The sequence below is a fragment of the Natrix helvetica genome (assembly GCF_964273705.1).
Source record: "Natrix helvetica genome assembly, chromosome: 2".
Lineage (NCBI taxonomy): Eukaryota > Metazoa > Chordata > Lepidosauria > Squamata > Natricidae > Natrix > Natrix helvetica.
Window position 1 is genome coordinate 55,699,944 of NC_138552.1, and position 22,435 is coordinate 55,722,378.

Here is a 22,435-nt window from a genome sequence, read left to right on the forward strand (position 1 = left end):
GTCCAATATCTGGTTTTTTAAAAATATAAACAGTACTCTACCTCAATGGTTAGATGAGACGTTAACATTTGAATATAGATCTTTTTGACATTTATAGTTTTTGGGATTCTACAATGTATTTGAAATGTTAATTTGTATTGCTAGTACATGTATAATATGCCATACACTAAATAAATAAATAAACTGAACAGGAAGTCCTACTTCCCTGCCACACGTGAGCTGATCAGCTTTGGATAAACTATTACATGGCTATAATAATAATTGTTTATTGTTTGTTGATATCTTTGAGATTGCACATGATTCTTCTAGTGGTCTGGTTTTAGTTAGCTATTATAGGCCCAAATTTTAACTGAGGCCAAATTTTAGATCCATTTCTACTACATTGTAAATGTAGAAGAAAATAGTTTGATGTTTCTTTTTCTCTTCCTTATTCAGTGATTTAGTCCAATGGCCTTTTCGACTGGCAAATGGGTTGTATTTAGGAAAATGTGGAACATGTTATATGACATTTCTGACATGAATTTTATTTTGAATGTATTTCCACACACATGTAATTATGTATAAATTATTTGTATAAATATGAGTATATATTTCTATATATTAATAAAACTTGTGTCTATAACCTTTAACTGGACTAAACAGTACATCATAGGGCAAAACATTTGGAACCAAAGTATCTCAAATGTAGCCAAAATCTGGGACCCAAGACTCCTGGGGAATTCAAATTTGACAAATTTTATAAAACACTGTATGACATAAAAGTATCATAAAACCATTTATGATGTAATAAAAATGTCATAAAAACTTTTCTTGTGATCAACTCTTGATGTTTGACTGTGCTATATAGTTTAACATGGGCTACTTTCAAGGCATATCATTTCTGAATATCTCCCTGAATTTTTAAGAACTTTTCAAGTATATTATAAGCTTTGCCCTTATTGAAAGCATTTGGGAATCTTTTAAGGAATATATCTTTGAAATGATGATCCAAGAGTCATTATATTATGTAGTTTCATTTACAAGGACAAAACTAGTCATTCTCTACCTCCTGATAATCATGTGATATGTAAAAGCCACAGGATGCTCAAATAGTTCCTCCTCCCTCCCTTGGTGGAGTCATAAATCTCCAATGTGAAGGCTTCTCTTATAAAACAGTTATATCTCAAGTTTGAGAGCTCATATAAGGAAAGCTTATATGGTTCATAGATTGTACATTTGCCCTTTGTGATTATATCTTAATGAAGATATGGAATTCATGAGATAAAAATTAAAGTATTCTGGGAGGAAACATATCTTATAAAGTGATTATCCACATAGCATCTGAAAAACTTTTTTTATTTATGTTAGTAGTAGATATTAAGGTAATATTCCTTTGCATTATAAACATGATTAAAAGTACATGTGTAGACTGAGTTATGGACACTAGATATTGTTCCTTTCTTTGGGCTATTAACATAAACTAAAAAGAACATTTAGTCAATTTTCCTTTTTCCTCCTGTAGGCTTATGCATCAGGATGTGACATAGTGATATTGGGAACAGATTTTGAAAGATTACAAATAATTCCTGGAGCAAAATATGGAAATATACAAGTGGGGTGTATAGATTGTTCCATGCAGCAAGGGAAGGTAAGTAGTAATGGTACTTAGACTTTATTCTAATTTGCTATATAATATGATTTTAATAATGCCATATCAAATTATGTACTTGCTGTTGGCAGTGATTCACATGGATCTATACTTAGATAAAAAATCCATAAAATATATACTTAATTAGACTTAAATGGAAATATATACTTAATATATAACAATTTCTTGCAATTGAGTACTCGATTATATTTCTAGATTCAAATGTATTTATTAATAATTATGTAATGCATTCCTATATGCATATTAAGCAAAGTGAGGACAAAAGTGCTTCACCACCTTAGTTTTCAAATTACACTGACACAAAGATTTTTGAGTAAGCCAAAATGGCTGAGTGCATGCAACATAAGCCAAAACCAAATGTTGATATTCAGATTATTTCGTATTAATTTGGCTTCTTTTAACATTTTAGTGCTTTAATTTTTTCATATCAATATTAATACTTCAAAAACAGGATATTTAATTCTGCAAAAATAGCATATGAATTGTGTTTTTTAAAAATCAAACCTGCCTATGAAATAAACTATAGGAAAAAGCAAATTCAAGCATCAGCATGAATCTTTGGCCATAATAAATTATTGTGTACAATGTGAAATGGAAGGACTTTTGTTTCTCCATTTATGCACTAAAGTCTGTTGAATAAATTCATGCTGATGATTTTATTATTTTAATTACTATATTAAAATATTTTTAAATTTCCTAAAAATGTCTCTGTTATGTTAAATCTGCTTGTTATTTTACTTTCTCTCCTCCATTTCTCTCTCTCTCTCTCCCTCACACACACACACACACTTCATGCAACATTTATATGCTATATCAATCTGTGGGTGTGTATGTGGGTGTGTATGCATTGATTTTGATTCTAGAGAAGCTAGGAATATAGCTATAGCAGTATAATGTGTTTCCCCCAAAATACGACCTGTCCCAAAAATAAGGCCAACCCTGATTTTTGGGGTGGGCATAAATATACACCCTCCCCTGAAAATAAGCCCTAGTTAAGGGGTGGGGTGGCCAGTAAAGGAGGCAGCCCTTCCCCGGCACCTCATGGAGGTTCAGCCGCTTAATTGCTGCCCACTGAGCCAGTGAAAGCTGTGCAACTTGACCCAGATCTCCAGAGTACCTCCCAAACTGCCGGCTTCCTTCCTTTTCCTGCCAATCTTTCTTTATTAGGATTGGAGCACAGACCCCGCCCCTCCCCAAAGGCTCAGTCCAAAGTCTTCAGCCTTGAAATCCTGGGAGAGGTGTCTGTGCTGCTATCCCAAAGAAAGGACAGGCTGCAGGAAAATGCACCCCCATTTCCTGCCGATCATTCTGTATTTGGGATTGCAGCACCAGAAACACATCCCCAAAAGGCTCAATCCAAAGCCTTCAGCCTTACAATCCTGGGAGGGGCATCAGTGCTGCGATCCCAAAGAAAGGTGTGTGTGTGTCTGTGTGTGTGTGTGTGTGTGTGTGTGAGAGAGAGAGAGAGAGAGAGAGAGAGAGAGAGAGAGAGAGAGAGAGAGAGAGAGAGAGAGAGAGAGAGATCCAATCCAATCCAATCCAATCTCGAAGAGTTATCTAGGGCTGGCAGAAATGTTCTCTCTGTCTCCCCCCCCCCCCAATCTCTCTCTCACACACAAACACACACAAGTCCCTCACCCCCCCCCCCTCCCAAGGCAGCCACATCCCTTCACTAACTTGCTTCCCTGCTCCATTCTCAACTGCCATGTGCAGGGCAAGAAAAGTAGTCTGTGGGACTATTTCCAACTTTGCGAACCTTTTTTTTTTTTTTGTGAGAAGTTGGAAGGTCTGAATTTCTGGTATTTTTTTTTAACATGATAGCACAGACTACTTTTCTTGTTCTGAATGCACAGCAGAGAGCGGAGCTGGAAAGCAGTTAGTGAAGGGATGTGGCTCCCCTGGGAAGGGAGGAGGGTTTGGGATGGGTAGCCTGGCTGAAGGGCCTTCAGGTAAGCCAGTGTGGGGCCTTGGGGCAGCTCTGCAACCCCTGCCTTGCTTCATCCTCCACCCCCCAACTCCCGCATTGTTTCGTTCTTCTTTGCAACGTGCAGCCTCTCACAGTAACAAGAATTGCAGGCAATTCCCAGGATTGCCTGATTCTCAACCAGCCGGCTGCATGATAAAGAGGGAGCTTCCTGTCCATCTGAAAGAGAGGCTGGGTTGTATAAAGGGTTCCCCACCCCAAGACCCTCTCAAGCACCGGGCTGCAGGCTTTACCCCAGAGAGCCTCAATTGGGGCTAAGCTCTTGGCAACGTATTGAGGAAAGACTGTTTTTGAAGGGGGCCCGAGACATGTGGGGCCTCCTGCTGCTTTTGCAGCCTCAATCAGTTGCAAAAGCACCCACAATTCTTGCTGTCTCTTTTCCCCTCCTTGCTGGGCACGGCAGGGCTTCCTGTCCTTCGCCCCCTTTATGGATACAATTTGAGGGTGGCAGGTGAGGTGGGGACATCTTGCCTGACTTCCAGCTCCATCATGTTTTTCACTGTTGACGGAGCTGGAAGTCAGGTAAAACGTGCATCTCGCTTCTCCCCCTCTCCACCTGCCACCCCCAAGTTGCCCCCCAAAATAGTAAGGCCTTATTTTGGGGTTCAAAAAATAAGAGCTTATTTTAGGGTTCAAAAAAATATAAGACAGGGTCTTATATTCAGGGAAACACGGTATTATTTGTCTTTATGTTGTATGCAACCCACAGTCATACTGTTTGACTTGGACTGCCTTACAGATATTGTAAATAAATGATTCTTTTATTGGCTGATATTCTTTCAGTCAACAGGACATGGTTGAATAAACTTCTGTGCCTTAATGATTCTATGAAATGGAGACTACAAAAACTCTGACTTAAATTGCAATTTGTTTTAGATTGCAGCTGCTTATGGAAATATAATTTGCATCTTTGAGCCAGTCAAACATCTAAAGCAGAAGAAGAATCATAATTATGTAAGTGATTCATCTTTTCTGTCATATTAATTAATTATATACACACTGTGATTTGCTTTGATTATTTCTGAAATATAATAAAGTTTAAGTGGATTATTAACAATTACACAAACTTTCCTGAAATCATAATAGAGTGCATTGTACTTTATTCTTTAAAGCTAGATAATTGGAGGGAATGGACAAGCTAGTACTTATTTCCTGGTATGTTTTATACAAGCTTCTTATTTAAGCATTTAAGGAAATAAGTACAGCTGGAATGAATAAATGACACATTGTCAAACAAAAGGAACATTGCAGCACAACCTTTCATGCTTCATACTGTAATAAAGTTTATTTAATTCAATATTATAGGATCAATATATATTGAATTATAATGATCAAACTTTGCTCTTAATATGGTTTGTTTTGTGGAATAGATTAATATGTTTGTGTGATATCTGTTACATTAATGATCTATTGTGTTTGTCTTGTTAAACTTGGTTTTAGTGTTTTTCTTTCTATAATAACAGCTAACCAGATACATAGTTTTATTTCCATTTATGCTAAATGTTGTTTTAAAAAGGTACAACTGTTTTAAAATATTTTGCCATATCAGTATTCTGGTTTAATAAAAAAACATATTTATTACAAATTTTTCAGTTTCAGCAGATTACATGCTATATTTAAGGATTTCACCTTGTGTTTTATGTGATTTTAGGGATTATCTTATCAATGGCAGAATTCAGATCAGATTTGCTTGGAACATGTTGTGCATAATTTAACCTGGGATCCCACAGGTAAGGAAAGATATTTCTTTCTTAGTTTTCACTCTGATCTAGTTTTATTTTAAACATTTCTAGTCACTTTTCAGTATATTTCCAGATGCTCTAAATTATCAAAGCAAGGCAAGAATATACACCCATACCTACACATGTAGACACACGTAGACATACATATATGTATGCATAGCTTTTAATTGTTTACTTTTAGCTTACTTTCAACTTGAGATTTTCCCCCAGTTCTATAAATTAAAAAAGTTCTTCTAATATATAAAGCTATACAAAAGAAAAAGTTAAAATCTGCAAGTTAAAAAATTACCAGAAGCAGTTTACTGTATGTGTTCATTTTCCATTATTCAAAGTTTTTAAGTTCAGATCTATCACACTTTCCTCACTTACATAAAGACTTTGATATTCCTTTTTTTGTCTTGTAAATTGTTAGTTATATTTATTCATTTATTTTTATTCCACTTTTTATTTTTATAAATAACTAAAGCAATGAACATACTTAATACTCCTTCCTTCTATTTTCCCTCTACAACCCTATGAGGTGGGTTGGGCTGAGACAAAGAATGACTATCCAAACTCACCAAGATGACTTTTGTGTGAAGGTGGGACCAGAATTCAGTCTCCCAGTTTCTAGCTTGGTGCTTTAACCACCAGAGTGTTACTCATTTAAATATTTTAAATGTTTGTGATACTTTAGAAGATTGATTAAATGAAAGAGAGTATTAGGAATAGCTGAATGTATAGATTGCAAAGATATATCCATAAAATAAGTTGATGCTTAAATTATTTTAATATATATTCGCTTATAGTGGCATCTTGTATACTATATATTGGATTTTTAGTATTACTTTATCAGTATTTCAATTTTGTAAACATCCTTTCATTTTTATATTCATGTAAAGTAATATTTTACTCAGTGTTATACACACCTGATTATAAGGCACCTAAAAATTAAATATAATTGAATGTGGTACAGTTAAAGCAGTCATATGTCACAGAACCAACCTATCTTTTATTTTCTTCCAAATGGTGACTAATATAAATAGAGATTGACATTCACATTTCATGTAATTGATTACAGTCTACAATTCAAAAATTTTCAAGGGACAAAAAGGAATAATTTTTAAAGTGATGTTCATTTGCTAGGTTTTTTTTAAATGTCTGTCTCTCTAACCTTTATCTATTGTATGGTATTCTCCATGGTTTTATAGTACATACTTCAAATTTTTCATCTAAATATGTTGAATTCCATAATAGTTTTTTGTCTGTTAAGCTAAAAAAATTTGTGTTTTTTAATTTGAAAAATATAGGTTCTCGTCTATTGACTAGTTCCAGTTGTTTGCAGCTTTGGTCTAATGTCAGTTTTGAAAATCTGTCAGAAGATGAAAATCGTGAAAAAGCTGATATTCAGAACTGGAGAATCATCTGGCAGACCAAGTAAGAAATATATAAATATTGCCTTACTGCCTTTAAAATATTGCCTTTAAAACATGATTATGTTTTTATATTTGATTTATAGTTTAATGTAAGATAGTATGTGTTGCATTTTAGAAAATACAGTGAAAAACTACATTTTATCTTTTAACCTGTAATACTAATAGTTTAGCCTTTGTAATATCTCCACATGTATAAAACATTTTACAGTAATAAAAAGCAGTGGAATAAAAGCAGTGAATTACAACAACAACAGCAATAATAATGATGATAATGATAGCGATACAAAATATCCATTAGAAATTGGGGGATGGGTATGGAAGAAAGCCCTAAGAGAATCTATTGATCCAACTTTACAAGAATACAAAGGACTAGATAAAAAGGTTCAACAAGTAACTCAAGATATTACAGTAGGAATCTTTAAACTTTCAAAGAAGAAGAATATTCCAGAGTATAATCTTGGCATAAGCAGGAAGACCCCACAATTTTTGCAATTGATTGAGTTCTGTAATAGCAGAAGCAGATGATCAAAATGCAGCCTATCCCAGTCTAGATTTATAAAGAAATAAACCCAAATGTCAATAGCATTTTGATAACCATTATTTGCAAAAGACCTGACATTTTGTACTGATAGCTTCACATAAATATTCAAAGCCATCAGAAACTAAGTAATGTCTTCTGTCAACCCACATTATACTATGGCTGTCAAGATGTATTTATATTTTCTCAGACTATACTGGAAGTAGGAGTTGGACTTCTGTAGCATAGCCCCAATCTTTGACACATAGAGATGGTCCAGGAGAATATAATGGCTAAGTATCAGAAGGTGTTGAGAGATTAATAGAATCAAAAGAGTTGCATTCCCTCTGTGTTGTTCCTGCAAGAAGTCATCTGTTATGCCAGCCAAAGCTGATTCTATTTCCAAACAATTCATGAACTGAGTCTGAAAAGACTTGAAATAATCTCTAACTTGCAAGAACATTTGCCAGTATAGATACTGTTCTTAAGAATGTTTTCTTTAAAAGCTGTTGTTTTGTGACTGAGAGATGATTGAAATAATTGGTTACAGAGAGACCATCTTCAGCATTATACAGGTCATCCCTTATAGTTGGCAGCAGGGCTTCGTCACAATATGTTTTCAATCCTCTCTGACACCACCTGATTCAGATAGTGTTCATTTAGTGATTGCCTCATTTTGTGACTTTTCACAGTAAAAACAACGATGAAAAAGTAACTTTCCAATCAATCCTTGCTTTTATGATCTTTACAAATCTATAAAGCAAAAGAAAGCTGAAGGAAGATGATAAGCATAGTCACACTTAACAACACTTTATTTAACAACCAAGTTGCCTGTCCCAATTGTCGCTAAATAAGGACTACCTGTAAACTGTCTTTGGTTAGCTAAAATAAGCAAGATGCACCCAAGATATATGGGTGGATGAAATTTATTATAGATTGATGGTCTCATGATGAGTCAAAAGGCCATGTGGTAGGCTAGATCATAATTCTAGTTATGTTGTCCACATATTCAGACATCAAAATATGAAAGAAATTCCTTCAAAGTAGATTAGTTACATTTGACATTTAAGTATGTCCCAACTAGAAGCAGTATTTATGCTGATGGGAAAAATGATTATATCCAAAAAATGTCTTAACAATTTGTCACAACAAATTATTAAGCTTTTTAAATCTCAATTACCATGCTTTCCCTTTTTATAGAACTGCTTCTCAAGTTCATCTAATGATGTTTTCACCAGATGGAGAATTTTTTGCTACTGCAGGGAAGGTATGATTTACTTTATTTTTCATTTCAATTTGTATCAACTTTTTGTATAGGACATCAATATTTTGAAATAGCAATAATAATAATAATAATAATAATAATAATAATAATAATAATAATAATAATAATAATAATAATAATAATAATAATAATAATAATAATCAATTTCTGGAAAAAATAAAAGATAAAGTGGACAGTGAAAAAACTTGGTTATGGTTAACAGCAGGTACATTAAAGAAAGAAACAGAGTCACTAATCCTGGCTGCGCAAGAACAAGCTATCCGCACAAATGCCATTAAGACCAAAATCGAAAAATCCTCTGATGATGCCAAATGTAGACTTTGCAAAGAGGCTGATGAAACTGTTGACCACATACTCAGCTGCTGTAAAAAAATCGCGCAGACTGACTATAAAATGCGGCACAATTCAGTGGCACAAATGATCCACTGGAATTTGTGCAAAAATTATAACATTAAAACAGCAACAAACTGGTGGGAACATAAGCCTGAAAAAGTCGTCGAGGGTCAGATGGTCAAGATCTTGTGGGATTTTCGCATACAAACGGATAAAATACTGGCGCATAATACACCAGACATCACACTGGTTGAGAAAAAGAAGGTTACAATAATAGACATCGCAATACCAGGTGATAGCAGGGTTGAGGAGAAGGAACATGAAAAAGTCGCGAAATACCAGGACTTAAAAATTGAAATCCAACGATTATGGCACAAGCCAGCAGTGGTGGTTCCGGTGGTGGTCGGCACGCTGGGTGCTGTTCCAAAAGCACTGGAATTACATTTAAAACAGTTAAAACTTGACAAAATCACCATCAGTCAAATGCAAAAAGCTGCACTGCTTGGATCTGCACGTATATTACGAAAATACGTTACGACGTCCTAGGCCCCTGGGTGGGGCCCGACTAGTAATCAATGCCAAATCCGGCGAATCAACTGGCCGCTGTGATACAATCGTATAGTAGTAGTAGTAATAATAATAATAAGGCGATGAAACAATGGAGAACTGAGTTGGCAGTAGGGAATGAGAACTACGGAATGGTTAATATCAAGCGAGGAATTTTCCAGGGTGATTCACTTTCACCTCTTCTCTTCATCATCGCGATGATCCCACTATCAGTAATCTTAAAAAAAATGAAATTAGGCTACCAAACAGCCAAAAAAGCTGAAAAAATTTCACATTTATTATACATGGATGATTTGAAACTCTATGGAAAGTCAGAAATAGAAATCCAATCACTGACAAACACAGTCCGAATATTCAGCACCGATATTTCAATGCAGTTTGGCATGGAAAAATGCGCCACTGTATCCATAAAAAGGGGCAAAATCACTACATGTGAGGGAATTGAAATGCCCAATGGCCAACTAATTAAATGCAACAAAAATGAAGCCTACAAATACTTAGGCATTTTGCAGTTGGATAACATCAAACATGGAGAAGTAAAAACTATTGTCAGGAGAGAGTACACCAACAGAGTTAGGAAAATTTTGAAATCTAAATTAAATGGTGGAAATACAATCAAGGCCATAAATACCTGGGCAATACCAGTTATAAGATACACAGCTGGTATAGTTAACTGGACACAAGCTGATTTGGACATTTTGGACCAAAAAACCAGGAAACTAATGACAATGCACTACAGTTTACATCCACGCGGTGACACTGATAGACTATACCTGCCCCGAAAATCAGGTGGCAGAGGATTATTACAAGTGAAGCAAATAGTTGAAGAAGAAAAACATGCACTGGCAGATTATTTAAAAGAAAGTCAAGAACATCTATTAATTGAAGTAAAGAACAAAAATCTATTGAAGACCCAACAGACAAAACAAGAATACAGAAAAGATGTGATAAAATCAAGAATGGAGAGTTGGCAGAACAAAGCATTACATGGTCAATTTCTGGAAAAAATAAAAGATAAAGTGGACAGTAAAAAAACTTGGTTATGGTTAACAGCAGGTACATTAAAGAAAGAAACAGAGTCACTAATCCTGGCTGCGCAAGAACAAGCTATCCGCACAAATGCCATTAAGGCCAAAATCGAAAAATCCTCTGATGATGCCAAATGCAGACTTTGCAAAGAAGTTGATGAAACTGTTGACCACATACTCAGCTGCTGTAAAAAAATCGCGCAGACTGATTAAAAATTGCGGCACAATTCAGTAGCACAAATGATCCACTGGAATTTGTGCAAAAATTATAATATTAAAACAACAACAAACTGGTGGGAACATAAGCCTGAAAAAGTCACCGAAAATCAGATGGTCAAGATCCTGTGGGATTTTCGTATACAAACAGACAAAGTACTAGCGCATAACACACCAGACATCACACTGGTTGAGAAAAAGAAGGTTACAATCATAGACATCGCAATACCAGGTGATAGCAGAGTTGAGGAGAAGGAACATGAAAAAGTCGCGAAATACCAGGACTTAAAAATTGAAATCCAACGATTATGGCACAAACCAGCAGTGGTAATTCCAGTGGTAATCGGCACACTGGGTGCTATTCCAAAAGCACTGGAATTACATTTAAAACAGTTAAAACTTGACAAAATCACCATCAGTCAAATGCAAAAAGCTGCACTGCTTGGATCTGCACGTATATTACGAAAATACGTTACGACGTCCTAGGCCCCTGGGTGGGGCCCGACTAGTAATCAATGCCAAATCCGGCGAATCAACTGGCCGCTGTGATACAATCGTATAATAATAATAATAATAATAATAATAATAATAATAATAATAATAATAATAATAATAATAATAATAATAATAATGGTAAATGAGTAGTATTAATAGTATTAATATATTTAAAGCTTCAGGTGGCAATAAAATAGCAGAAAAAATAAATCAATTGAGGACCATAACATATTTTGTCCATGTGTGTGTGTGTTTAAATGCATAACATACATACATAATATATGCAATATGTATACATGTACATGTACATTCACTTTGCTTGTGGGAAGTTGCAAGAAAGTTGTTTCTTAACAACCCACAATCCCTACTTATCAGCAAGGGGGACTCAGGTATGTGATTACATGATTTTGTGCTTACAGTTGAATTGTTTAGCAATAGAAATTCCAGTCCCAATTACTATCCTTAAATGTGGATTATTTATATAAGTAATTCCTTGTCATTTTCCCTTCATAAATAGGAATGTTACTGAATTGAACTATAGACTAATTCATGTTTTAAAAAATAAGTGAATTTATGACTGTTACAATTGAAAAAGTTCTTCTGTAGAAACTACAGATGTATGTATGTATGTATGTATGTATATATGCATGTATATGTATGAATTATTTATTCATTATTATACAGGACGACTGTCTTGTAAAGGTGTGGTATAACACTGATTGCTGGAAATCAGTAATTACATCACAAGATACAACACCAGAAAGCAAAATGGAGGAACTCAGTTTTTCATTTATTTATCTGGTTCATCCTCGATCTGTTGATGGTTTTTCATGGCGAAAAACAAGTAACTATATGCCACGGTAAGAGTAGCTACAAAGTAAATAACATTCAATAAATAAAAGTTGTGATGTATATGGTTTATATATTGTAATTTATATTCTCTCTAGCATATGAGCCTATGCACATGCACATTACTTATCAAACTTATGCACACAGGCACATAGAACATTAAATTATTTCCTAATAATAATAAATTTAAGCACCATAAAACTCATGGCTCACGAGGAGTCCTATACAAGCTTGCTGCTTCAGTTTAACTGCATCAGCAAAATTGCTTGGTGTCACCTCAGTGCAGACTGAATGGAAGCTCCAGTCCAGTTTCAAATATGTCATGCACAACTCCAGAGCTTCCTATATATGAAGAAGTGTCTTCCTCTAAAAAAAAGGTTTAATTAATTTTCATCTTCTGTCCAACAAAGATTTAATCAACTTCTGTTGAGTTTCAGGCCACACAAGTTGCACAATAGTTGTTATTTTTGTAGCTTTTTTCCCCACACACAGCATATGAGAAATTAAAGGGAACATTGATTGTAACCAATGTGATTTAATTATACATTTGGGATCAATTAATGTGAAACTTATTTTAATATCTTATGGTTTTCTTAGAATTACCAAAAATATATCCTGTTTCCCTGAAAATAACACTTCTGCAGATAATAAGCCCAATCAGACTTTTGAGGGCATGCACTAAAATAAGCCCTCCCTGAAAATATTGCAACACAGCAGCAGCCATGAGGCCACCTCCTGCACCTCAAAAATAATAAGTCATCCCCAAAAATAAGGCCAAGGCCAAGCACTTATTTCAGGGGTCAAAAGAAAATAAGACCCTGTCTTATGTAGCCTTTGACTTGCAGCTGGCCAATTAGTGACAGTTCAAAGTAATAACAGACCTCCTCAGGGCTACTTATCCTCCTGCAGTAACATGATGGCATTTTGAGAACTTGGCAATTGGCCCACATTCACAACCATTTGCAGCATCCCATGGTCACGTGACTGTGCTTTACTTTTTTTTTTCCCCCAGAAAAAATGTGGACAATAGTTTTGCTTAGCAACCACAGCATTCGCTTAACAACCCTCATGATTATTTTAGTGATGGCCACAAAAATAGTCAAATTAGGCATAGCTATGTGCTGACCCATTTAATGACTGACATGACTTGTTTGTAAGTCATAATTGCAGATCAGTTTGGGTTGTAAGTTGAGGACTACCTATATAATTTTTTTGTAGTTAATGTGTTTACTAGTATTGGAAATATAATCTTTAAATATAGAATATAACATTGGCTACAGAAGAAGCAACAAAAAATCACTTTGTGTTCTTTACAATGAAGGATTTTGTTTTAGATACTTTCAGTTCTACTCTCTCAAAAGATAGTAAGGAACAGATGGTTCTATAGAAAATAATATATGTAGTTCAGTGTTGAACTGTGGAGTTCTTGGTCCTCTTTAAACTTGGTTGTTTGCTTACAGATGTTTTATTACCTAACTGGATTATATCAGCAATGCCAGTGTGTGTGAAGTTTACTCTCTGCCAATATATAGTAGATTGCCCTGCCAGTTCCTGGATTAGGGCTTTCTGCCTGATTGTTTGTCTGGTGTCAATCCCTGTTCATCTGGACTTTTTCTTAGCTTTTTTATTGGCACTTTTGAATGGTGTGCGAACCAGTTTATATATCCCTGTGTATAGGTTATCTCATAATAAAACAAGAACAGCAATAATAATAATAATAATTAACAGTGATACCCATTGTCATCAGGGCCCTTGGTAGATCAAAAAATTGCAGCTTCCTGCAATAACACTATCGGAACTTCAAAAAACTGCGCTTCAGAACATCGTACATTTTAAGGAGATACTGGCAGCAATCCGTATCAACTATCAACACCAGTCAATGATATTTGTGATACATTTTTAAATGTTTGGTTTTACTGAATTTCATGTTTAATGAATAATAATGATAATAATATTTTAAAAACTGCAATCCGGTATTAAAAATGTTTCCAGGAGATTTTTAAGCATCTGTTGCTCAAAATAATGTATATGAAATCAAAGTATGTGGTATTGCAATAATACTGAATAGGATTCAAAAATTCTCTTCCTGAAATTTTTATTTTCTTTTTGCTTAACTTGGCTTTCTTTCCTATAGTGGTGCTGTGTGTAATGTACTGCTGACCTGCTGTAAAGACAATATATGCCGTCTCTGGGCAGAAACTCTGTTGCCTAATGATAGCCTCTTATATGAAGGTGGATATAACCATTGGCCTGAGCCAGTGAAATTAAATAACTTTAAGAGGAATGCTTCTAGCAAAGAAAGCATGAAAAATGCTTTAGAGGTAAGAAGTGACATCTACTAGATATTAATAATTGATGAAGCCAGATTTGAACATTTAGTTTGAAAATGGGTTTTTATCTCTATTTTTAAGAAAGGTAGCTATCCAATCCTATTTCAATGTAATCAGGTGGTTCTGTTTTCTACAGATGTGTAAAAAATGTTTCTCTGCATTTCATTATGTCATATGAACCATATATTCCTGGTCTCAACAGTTAAATCTAAGACCTTTCCGACGAGGAAGAAGAAGATCAATAGCACTTGCACATACTGGATACTTGCCCCATCAGCAAGACCCTCATGTAGTTCATCGAAACAACCCATTGCAGTCAAATGCACTTTGCCATTTCCATATTGCTGCCAGCATCAATCCAGCCACAGGTGATCAAAAATAAGCAAACTTAATTCTACGATAAGTGGGTTCAATTTAAATTTATCTCTATAAAGCATATTATGCTATAATGTTTATAGATGCTAAAATTAAGCTGAAAAGAGAATATAATTTTAAAGTTATAAAACCATTCAAAATGTTGCTTTGAAAATTCTTCCTACTGGTTCAGTAGTTATTAATAGTATTTATGATTGCATTTATTGTGAATTGTTTTTATTGTGATTTTATGGATGTTTTTAGTTTCATATATTGCAAGCTGCCTGAAGAGGAATTAATAAATATAAATGTGATTTGTAGCAATGATACCATAACATTCAGTAACTTGTTATAAATCTTCATACAGCTTCATATGAAGAATACTAACAATTTGGTTTTTAAGGCAATTAGTGTTAATTAGAGTCATTATAGCAAATTGGTCTATTAAAAGCCTAACCCAAAATGTATAGATGTAAATATATCAGTGTATTCTTTCTTTGCAAAATACTAAATGAAATTGTACATTTTACATTGTTTGGCTTAATTAGCTCCTTCTAAAAGCCCTCTAGAATGTTGCACCAGCAAATATGTGTAACATCATTAGTCCTATGTTTTCCTGAAAATAAGACAGGGTCTTATTTTCTTTTGACCACCCCTGAAATAAGTGCTTGGCCTTATTTCGGGGAGGGCTTATTATTTTTGAGGTGCAGGAGGGCGCGAGCATGGTCACCTAATGACTGCTGCTGCGTTGCAATATTTTCAGGGAGAACCTATTTTCAGGAGAGGGCTTATTTTAGCGCATACTCTCAAAAGCCTGATTGGGCTTATTATCGGGGGAGGGCTTATTTTCAGGGAAACAGGGTAATTAATATATTTTTTAAAAAATAAATTATGTTTTATGTATTCTGCTTCTAAAAATTCGAGGCAACTTAGTTCTGCTAAACAGAGTATCCTGGTAAATTATTGATTAGTAATCTGCTGCTAAAGAAAATTATCTGTCCTTTAATTCTGTATATGTCCTTTCTAAAGTAGTCTGTCTAAAATGTAAAAATAATTTAAATGTGTTTCTGAATAGAATGTATATTTTTGTTTGCAGACATTCCCTTGCTCCCTTCTATCATGTCTCTGAGTCTTAATGAAAGTGAAGAAAAAAGTGGTCCTTTTGTAGTGCACTGGCTAAATAATAAAGAATTGCATTTTACCCTATCAATGGAGGTTTTTTTACAACAGTTTAAAAGAAATTTTGAGCAAATTTCCTCAGAAGCCAGCACTGAAGAACCTAATCAGATGACTTTCAGATCTGATGAAGGTAAAATGCATATTGTTATTTTCTCTCACTGTTTTCAGGCTGCATGGAATAATGAATCGATTCTTGTACACTGGCTATTTTAGAATATGGAAATATTTTTTGTCTTTTACATAGTCTTATGACCTTGGGAGTATAAACATTTATGAATTATTCATTTATAGAACTTATAGGGATGCTTATAAAATGAGCCTAGGCATTTTGCAACAACTAATATAAACAAAGCAACTCTTCCTATCAGGTGGCAGATCAAATGCCCTCCAAGCTCAACTTAGCCCATTGCTGGGAGAAAGAGCTAGATCCGTCATGGCGAACTAATGGCACGTGTGCCGAAAGTGGCACACAGAGTCATTTTTCCGGGTACACCAGCCTTCGCCCATTGCTCTTCCAGCTGGTCTTCGTGCATGTGGGAGCGCCAGAAACTGGAAGACCAAGTGACTGGTGTGCATGCAAATGCCAGAAACTGGAAGCTCGGTTTCCTGGTGCACACATGCGGCCCAGGGAGCTGCTCTTCCGGCACTTCCACACATGCTCACCTGGGAGCTGCTCTTATGGTTTCCGGTGCTCCCCCATGCATATGCTCCTGTTTCGGCACTTGGTGCTGAAAAGGTTCGCCAACACTATGAAGCTAGATCTTCATAGCCTTCCAGGAAGTTAAAAATATAGAAATCTTTTGCATGAATAGCTTGTAGAAAGCTATTCTAAAGGTCTGAGGTGGCTACTTTGGATGTATGCATCCAGGATCCCACCAAGTGACAACATTTAATGGTCGAGACATGGAGGATACCCACAAAAAAGCTGGCTCTGTGCTGCATAGAGTTTTAAAGGTAAAAACAAAATTATTGTAATTGGTCTATTAAAAATTATATTAAAAATAATGTAGGATAGTAGTAGTTTTTCCTGTGTTAAATAATGATGACCAAAAGAAATTGTTTGGCTCTCCTGAAAATGTTAGGATTCTGGTCATATAGTAAAAGCAAATGAAATGGTTCTTAGAAGAAGTGGAAAATGTTAACGAGTACAGTTATGAATAATTATTCAATAGCTCCTACACAGCATGTCTCTTTGTGCAAACCAATACTAGCCTAACAAAGGATTTTATGAATGAAATGTAACTTTTTAAATTATATAGTTATTTCAGGAGATGTCTTTCACTAGGATTGTTTCAGAGAAGCTCTAAAAACCTCTTTTACCCTAAGATTTAAGTATGTTTTTATATAGAGAGATCTATTCACTTTTTAAATATAATTCTACTAGAAACTGATGACAGTAAAGAAGAACAGAGAAGAAATCAAGAACAGAAAGAATTTCCTGGTGAAAAACCTGTTTTAATTTCAAGCTCCATTCCCTTGTCTTCAGCTGTTATTGATCATGAAATTGAAATACAACTAACTGAATGGAATAAAAATGCAGACATGCTATTTAGTATTCATCCAATGGATGGATCATTGCTTGTATGGCATGTCGATTGGCTAGATGAATACCAACCAGGCATGTTTCGTCAAGTACAGGTACTACAAATTTCCAGGTACTATGTATTTAAAAATGTAATTGTTTTGGAAGCTTGACTTGATTCTGAACTTTTTCTCTCTCTCCTTTTTAGGTGTCATTTGTTTCAAGGATTCCTGTTGCTTTTCCTACTGGTGATGCAAATTCACTTTGCAGAAGTATAGTGATGTATGCTTGTACAAAAAATGTTGACCTTGCTCTTCAACAAGGCAAACAAAAACCTAGCCTTGGTCGTTCCTGCTCTATGTTAATTTCTTCAGGTCATAGCAAATTGCCCAACAATGTAAAACTAAGCATCTTCACCCCAAATGTTATGATGATTTCCAAGCATGCAGATGGATCGCTAAACCAATGGCTAGTCAGCTTTGCAGAGGAATCTGCTTTTTCAAATGTTCTCAGTATTTGCCACAAATCACGATACTGTGGACATCGTTTCCACCTTAATGACTTGGCTTGCCATTCAGTACTTCCATTGCTACTCACAACCTCTCATCACAATGCAGTGAGGATACCAGTTCTTGATACCACAGAAGAGGCATCTCCAGAACATCAAAATGAAAGTTCTGCCTGCAAATCTCAGGATCATACTGCTATTTACAGTGAACTTATCCTCTGGAGAGTTGATCCAGTTGGCCCACTATCTTTTTCTGGTGGAGTTTCTGAGCTTGCAAGAATAAATTCTCTTCATGTATCTGCTTTTTCAAATGTGGCATGGTTGCCTTGCCTCATACCTAGTTACTGCTTAGGTACTTTTTCGTCCTTATAATTGGTATATATAGATTATAGAAAACATACTGTGATTATACAACATTTACAGGAAATTCTTGGGGATTCTCACATAATACCTGTCAGCAACTCCTTTTAACTGCCTCTCTGAACCATGTTCAGATATGTACAAACACATAGCCTTTATTAAACTTTTCATATCTAAAAAAAAAGCATAGATTGAAGACATTGAAATTATTTTTGTTAAGAGAATTTTATATTTTTCCCATTGTTTTTAGGTGCGTACTGTAATTCACCAAGTGCTTGCTTTGTTGCGAGTGATGGACAACATTTAAGACTCTATCAAGCTATAATAGATGCCAAAAAGCTACTCTGTGAACTCTCAAATCCAGGAATTTCTGTAAGTTAAAGCTCAACTAGACTTGTGATATTGCCAGTTAAATTTAGTTTATCTATGTGTTCATTTAACCAGAATTTTAATTTTGATTTATGAGAAATATTTTCTAATCTCAGGATCATAGAACTTCTGAAGAAACTACCGTATCTTTTTCTTAAGTAGGATTGGTTTAAATAAATAGAGACTTGGGCAATGTTACATGAGTATATTATTTTAGGCATCTTAACCATACTGTATTACTGCTGAACTATGTAATCTATAAACCACCATGTTTGAAGTATGTTCATTATCATTTCTGGACTAAGAATATCTAAAATAAATTTAATAAAAAGTATTAAGTACAATGATAATAAATTGCCAAATCTTAAATTTTTATTTCCCAGTTCCAGTATTTCACTATTAGCAGAATTAATGTCAGTGTTCTATTTTTATGTATTATCCATAGACACTCTTAATGAAATACATGTTGATTTTTTCAAAAAGACAATTAGTAGTCTTACAATTGCTTAAACTATGAACTAAAAACTATCATATATAAATTTAATTATAATCATTATCAACAGTAGTGTGGGTTTAATTATTATTTCACAGATGATTTGCTGCCTTCACAAACGTTGAACATTTAGGATAAAGTTAAATATGTTACATTGTACCTGAGTTAATTGCTTATTTTAATTTTAATTTCCAAATTTCATCAAAAGTGGAAGTTTAATGTAGAGAAGGGAAGATGACCTAATACCAGGTTGTTAGTTAACTTGATTTTTTTTTCTCATAATACAAAAAAGGAACAAATACAAAAGGAAGTTGTTATCAGCAACCAGTATCATCTTTACTTACACGAATCTCTATGGGATCTACATGGATCTCATTGCCTCTTAAAAATTATTTGTTTCATGAATGACTGGACCCAAGGTTTTGAAAGTTATCTACCTCCCTGCCCAAAATAACTCCATAAAGTTTTATTGAATTATTGAAATGTAAGCAGTTTGCCTTCTACTAAATGCATACTTTTTGATTTGGTCAGAAATCACTTTCATCTATTTTGTATTGGCATCCATCTATTTTGTACTGGCATCTATTTTATAAAATCACTGTTAAATTCCAAATATACTCACCAGCTTAAAGATACTGCACATTCTCATTGAAGGCTACTTGATAAAAATCTGCTTTGAAGGTTTCTTTTTTTTCCTTTCTCTCTCCAGTTTTCTCTCTTTCTAACATTTCTCTCTGGGCAAGAGTCTATTGAAGGAGGTAATTTTTTAGGAATTAAAATTCATGAACATTATCTTATTTTATACTTTCAGTTTTGCTGTTGCTCGATTCTGGGCAGTTCGCAAAAATTAAAAAGTAACATGAAAACAAAATGCAATGGAGAAGATTGGAATATCCAACACTACCCTAATGACTATTAGAATCTATTGGAGTTCAGTGACTATAAATTTAAATAAATAAATATTTTATAGCTTTCTGATTATATTCAAGTAAAAAAAAAGTGGAATATATGGTTTGTCCTTGTTTTTATAAGATAAAATGTCATTTTACCTAATATATATTTAATTAGCTAATTAAATATTCCATTATATGCAAAATATTTTATCCATTTTGATTTATTTAAGCATTGCATACATAACAAAACAAGCAAATAGATTATGAAAGTTATTTTTGTTTCTATAAAGAATTACTAGGTTGTTGGTACAAAAGTAGTTCTTATTAATATAGTATGGCTAATTGTATTAAATAGAGAGTAAGTAGTTCCAAATGAAGAAATTAATGAAATATAATTGCATGACAATTAATTACTGGCTTTTGTTACTAACTGCAGAAATACGTTGGCAAATTTTTTAACATCATAAGTCAGCAATCTACAGCTAGACCGGGCTGCATTGTAGAACTGAATTCTATTACAGAGCTGGTAAGATTTACTATTGTTTTATCTCATAATGCTTTATTTGAACATTTTCAGTAAAATATTGACAAATAAAAGACAGCAAAAAGAATGTTATCCAAGTATTTATTGTTAGCCAAGTATTTAATATTTTATATCACAAATGAATTAATTTATTTTTATTGTTTTTAGATTGTTGCCACTCTGTTTATTATATTTATGTATAATAGATTAATGTATCTGTTTTTAATTTAGCATGGTGAGAAAATGCAGCTACTTCATGTTTATCAAGAAGATTTCATTATGAATAATCTTGAGAATAAATTCTCAGAAAAAGAGTCAATACTACTTGATCCTGGTAAAGCATATACACTTTAAATCTTAAGTAACATTTATTGTGTAATAAACACTTTTGCTTGTAGCATTATGTTTGTAGTAAAACCGTTAATATATTTTATACTCAGATACTGACATTTCTTTTCTACACTAAAATATTAATAATTTAAAATAATACAAATAAGACTTATCTGTTCTTTGACATAGGAAGGTTTTGATATATACCATTTTATGCCTAAATTTAATTATTTTATTTCTATTTATAGATTTTATAACTTGCAATTTCTCTTGTGTACTGTGGGAACAGAAAGATAGAAATTTAATAATAATAAATATCTGTCAAATAGTTCCTCTCTCCTAAGTTCATTTTTATTCAAACAGGATAGAAAGAGAATCATGGTAGGCAAATATTACTAAATGTAATACGTTATTCTTATATAAAACTGTAATAATTACCAACAAGAAAGAAAGATGCACAGGGCTGAGACTAACCAAATAGAAGAATGAGGCTGAATGAATTGCAGAGAGGATTGTATGTTTTATGATTACAAATTAAATATGTCATTGTTAAAAAAAATCCTTGAGTTTTAAAGAGAAGAATTTCCATGGGAGGACAAAGTTGTATTTCTGGGACAAATATCCATTTTTAGTTGGTGCCTTGCTACCTTATTTTTATGTTTATGAACAATTTATTGTGAGGGAAACTTCTAAAGTTGCATTTTGTCTATAATCTGAAATAGAAAGTCATTTTATCACCTCCTCCCTCTTACGTGTGCTATACATTAGTCAAAGCCAAGAAGTATAAATAAGAGTGAACAATTGATTTTCCTCTAAATGTAAATGCAGTCATACCCTGTGCTGCAAATTGCCACTGATTGGTCCAGCAGCTACAGCAACTCCTTTCTCAAATCACTTTGACTTCTGGACTAAATTAAACATATCGTTCCAAAACCCTTAAAGTAGTCCATGCATAGAACATACCATAGTAATATGAACCATCTGTGAGGAGTTCATATGGTTAATGGAGTTAATCTATTTAATAAAGTTAATCTGGTAAATTTAACCCAATTTGATAAAGAACATTAAGTCCCATTGATATCTTTAGATCACTGTAGTTGCACCACCAGTTCCAAAAAGGCTTTTGAATTATAAACTGTAGAGAACTGCAGCTTCTTTAAAAATCAGTTTGCAAGACCTAGCTAAAACATACCGTGTTTCCCCGAAAATACGACAGAGTCTTATATTTTTTTGACCCATGAAATATGGCCTTGGGCTTATTAGAGGGGGAAGGCTTATTATTTTTCAGGTGCAGGAAGCAGCAACCCCACCAGCCCCACCCTCTCCGTCCCACCACCTGCTTGTCTGCGGCCACAATGACCCAACTTCTCCTTGCATCCTGGACTTTGCCTGCCCTGCTTGCTGGCCGCGGAACAGCTGTGCTGCTCTGGCCTCATGGGGGGGGGGTTCTTCCTGGAAGAACGAACGAACACACACACACACCCTCAAAGGCAGG

General features: G+C 34.3%; 1 protein-coding gene across 1 annotated transcript in view; it reads left to right on the forward strand.

Annotated features, from left to right (window-relative positions):
- DMXL1 (Dmx like 1) overlaps window positions 1-22,435 on the forward strand; it is an 85,373-nt gene that overhangs the window by 5,085 nt on the left and 57,853 nt on the right. Inside the window, exons 2-15 of the mRNA XM_081942631.1 lie at window positions 1,502-1,627; window positions 4,509-4,586; window positions 5,284-5,362; window positions 6,664-6,790; window positions 8,507-8,573; window positions 11,915-12,090; window positions 14,214-14,400; window positions 14,612-14,777; window positions 15,860-16,072; window positions 17,327-17,580; window positions 17,673-18,324; window positions 18,583-18,704; window positions 20,524-20,613; window positions 20,842-20,944. Of these exons, the coding sequence (XP_081798757.1) occupies window positions 1,502-1,627; window positions 4,509-4,586; window positions 5,284-5,362; window positions 6,664-6,790; window positions 8,507-8,573; window positions 11,915-12,090; window positions 14,214-14,400; window positions 14,612-14,777; window positions 15,860-16,072; window positions 17,327-17,580; window positions 17,673-18,324; window positions 18,583-18,704; window positions 20,524-20,613; window positions 20,842-20,944 (2,440 nt within the window). The remainder of the gene's footprint in view (window positions 1-1,501; window positions 1,628-4,508; window positions 4,587-5,283; window positions 5,363-6,663; window positions 6,791-8,506; window positions 8,574-11,914; window positions 12,091-14,213; window positions 14,401-14,611; window positions 14,778-15,859; window positions 16,073-17,326; window positions 17,581-17,672; window positions 18,325-18,582; window positions 18,705-20,523; window positions 20,614-20,841; window positions 20,945-22,435) is intronic.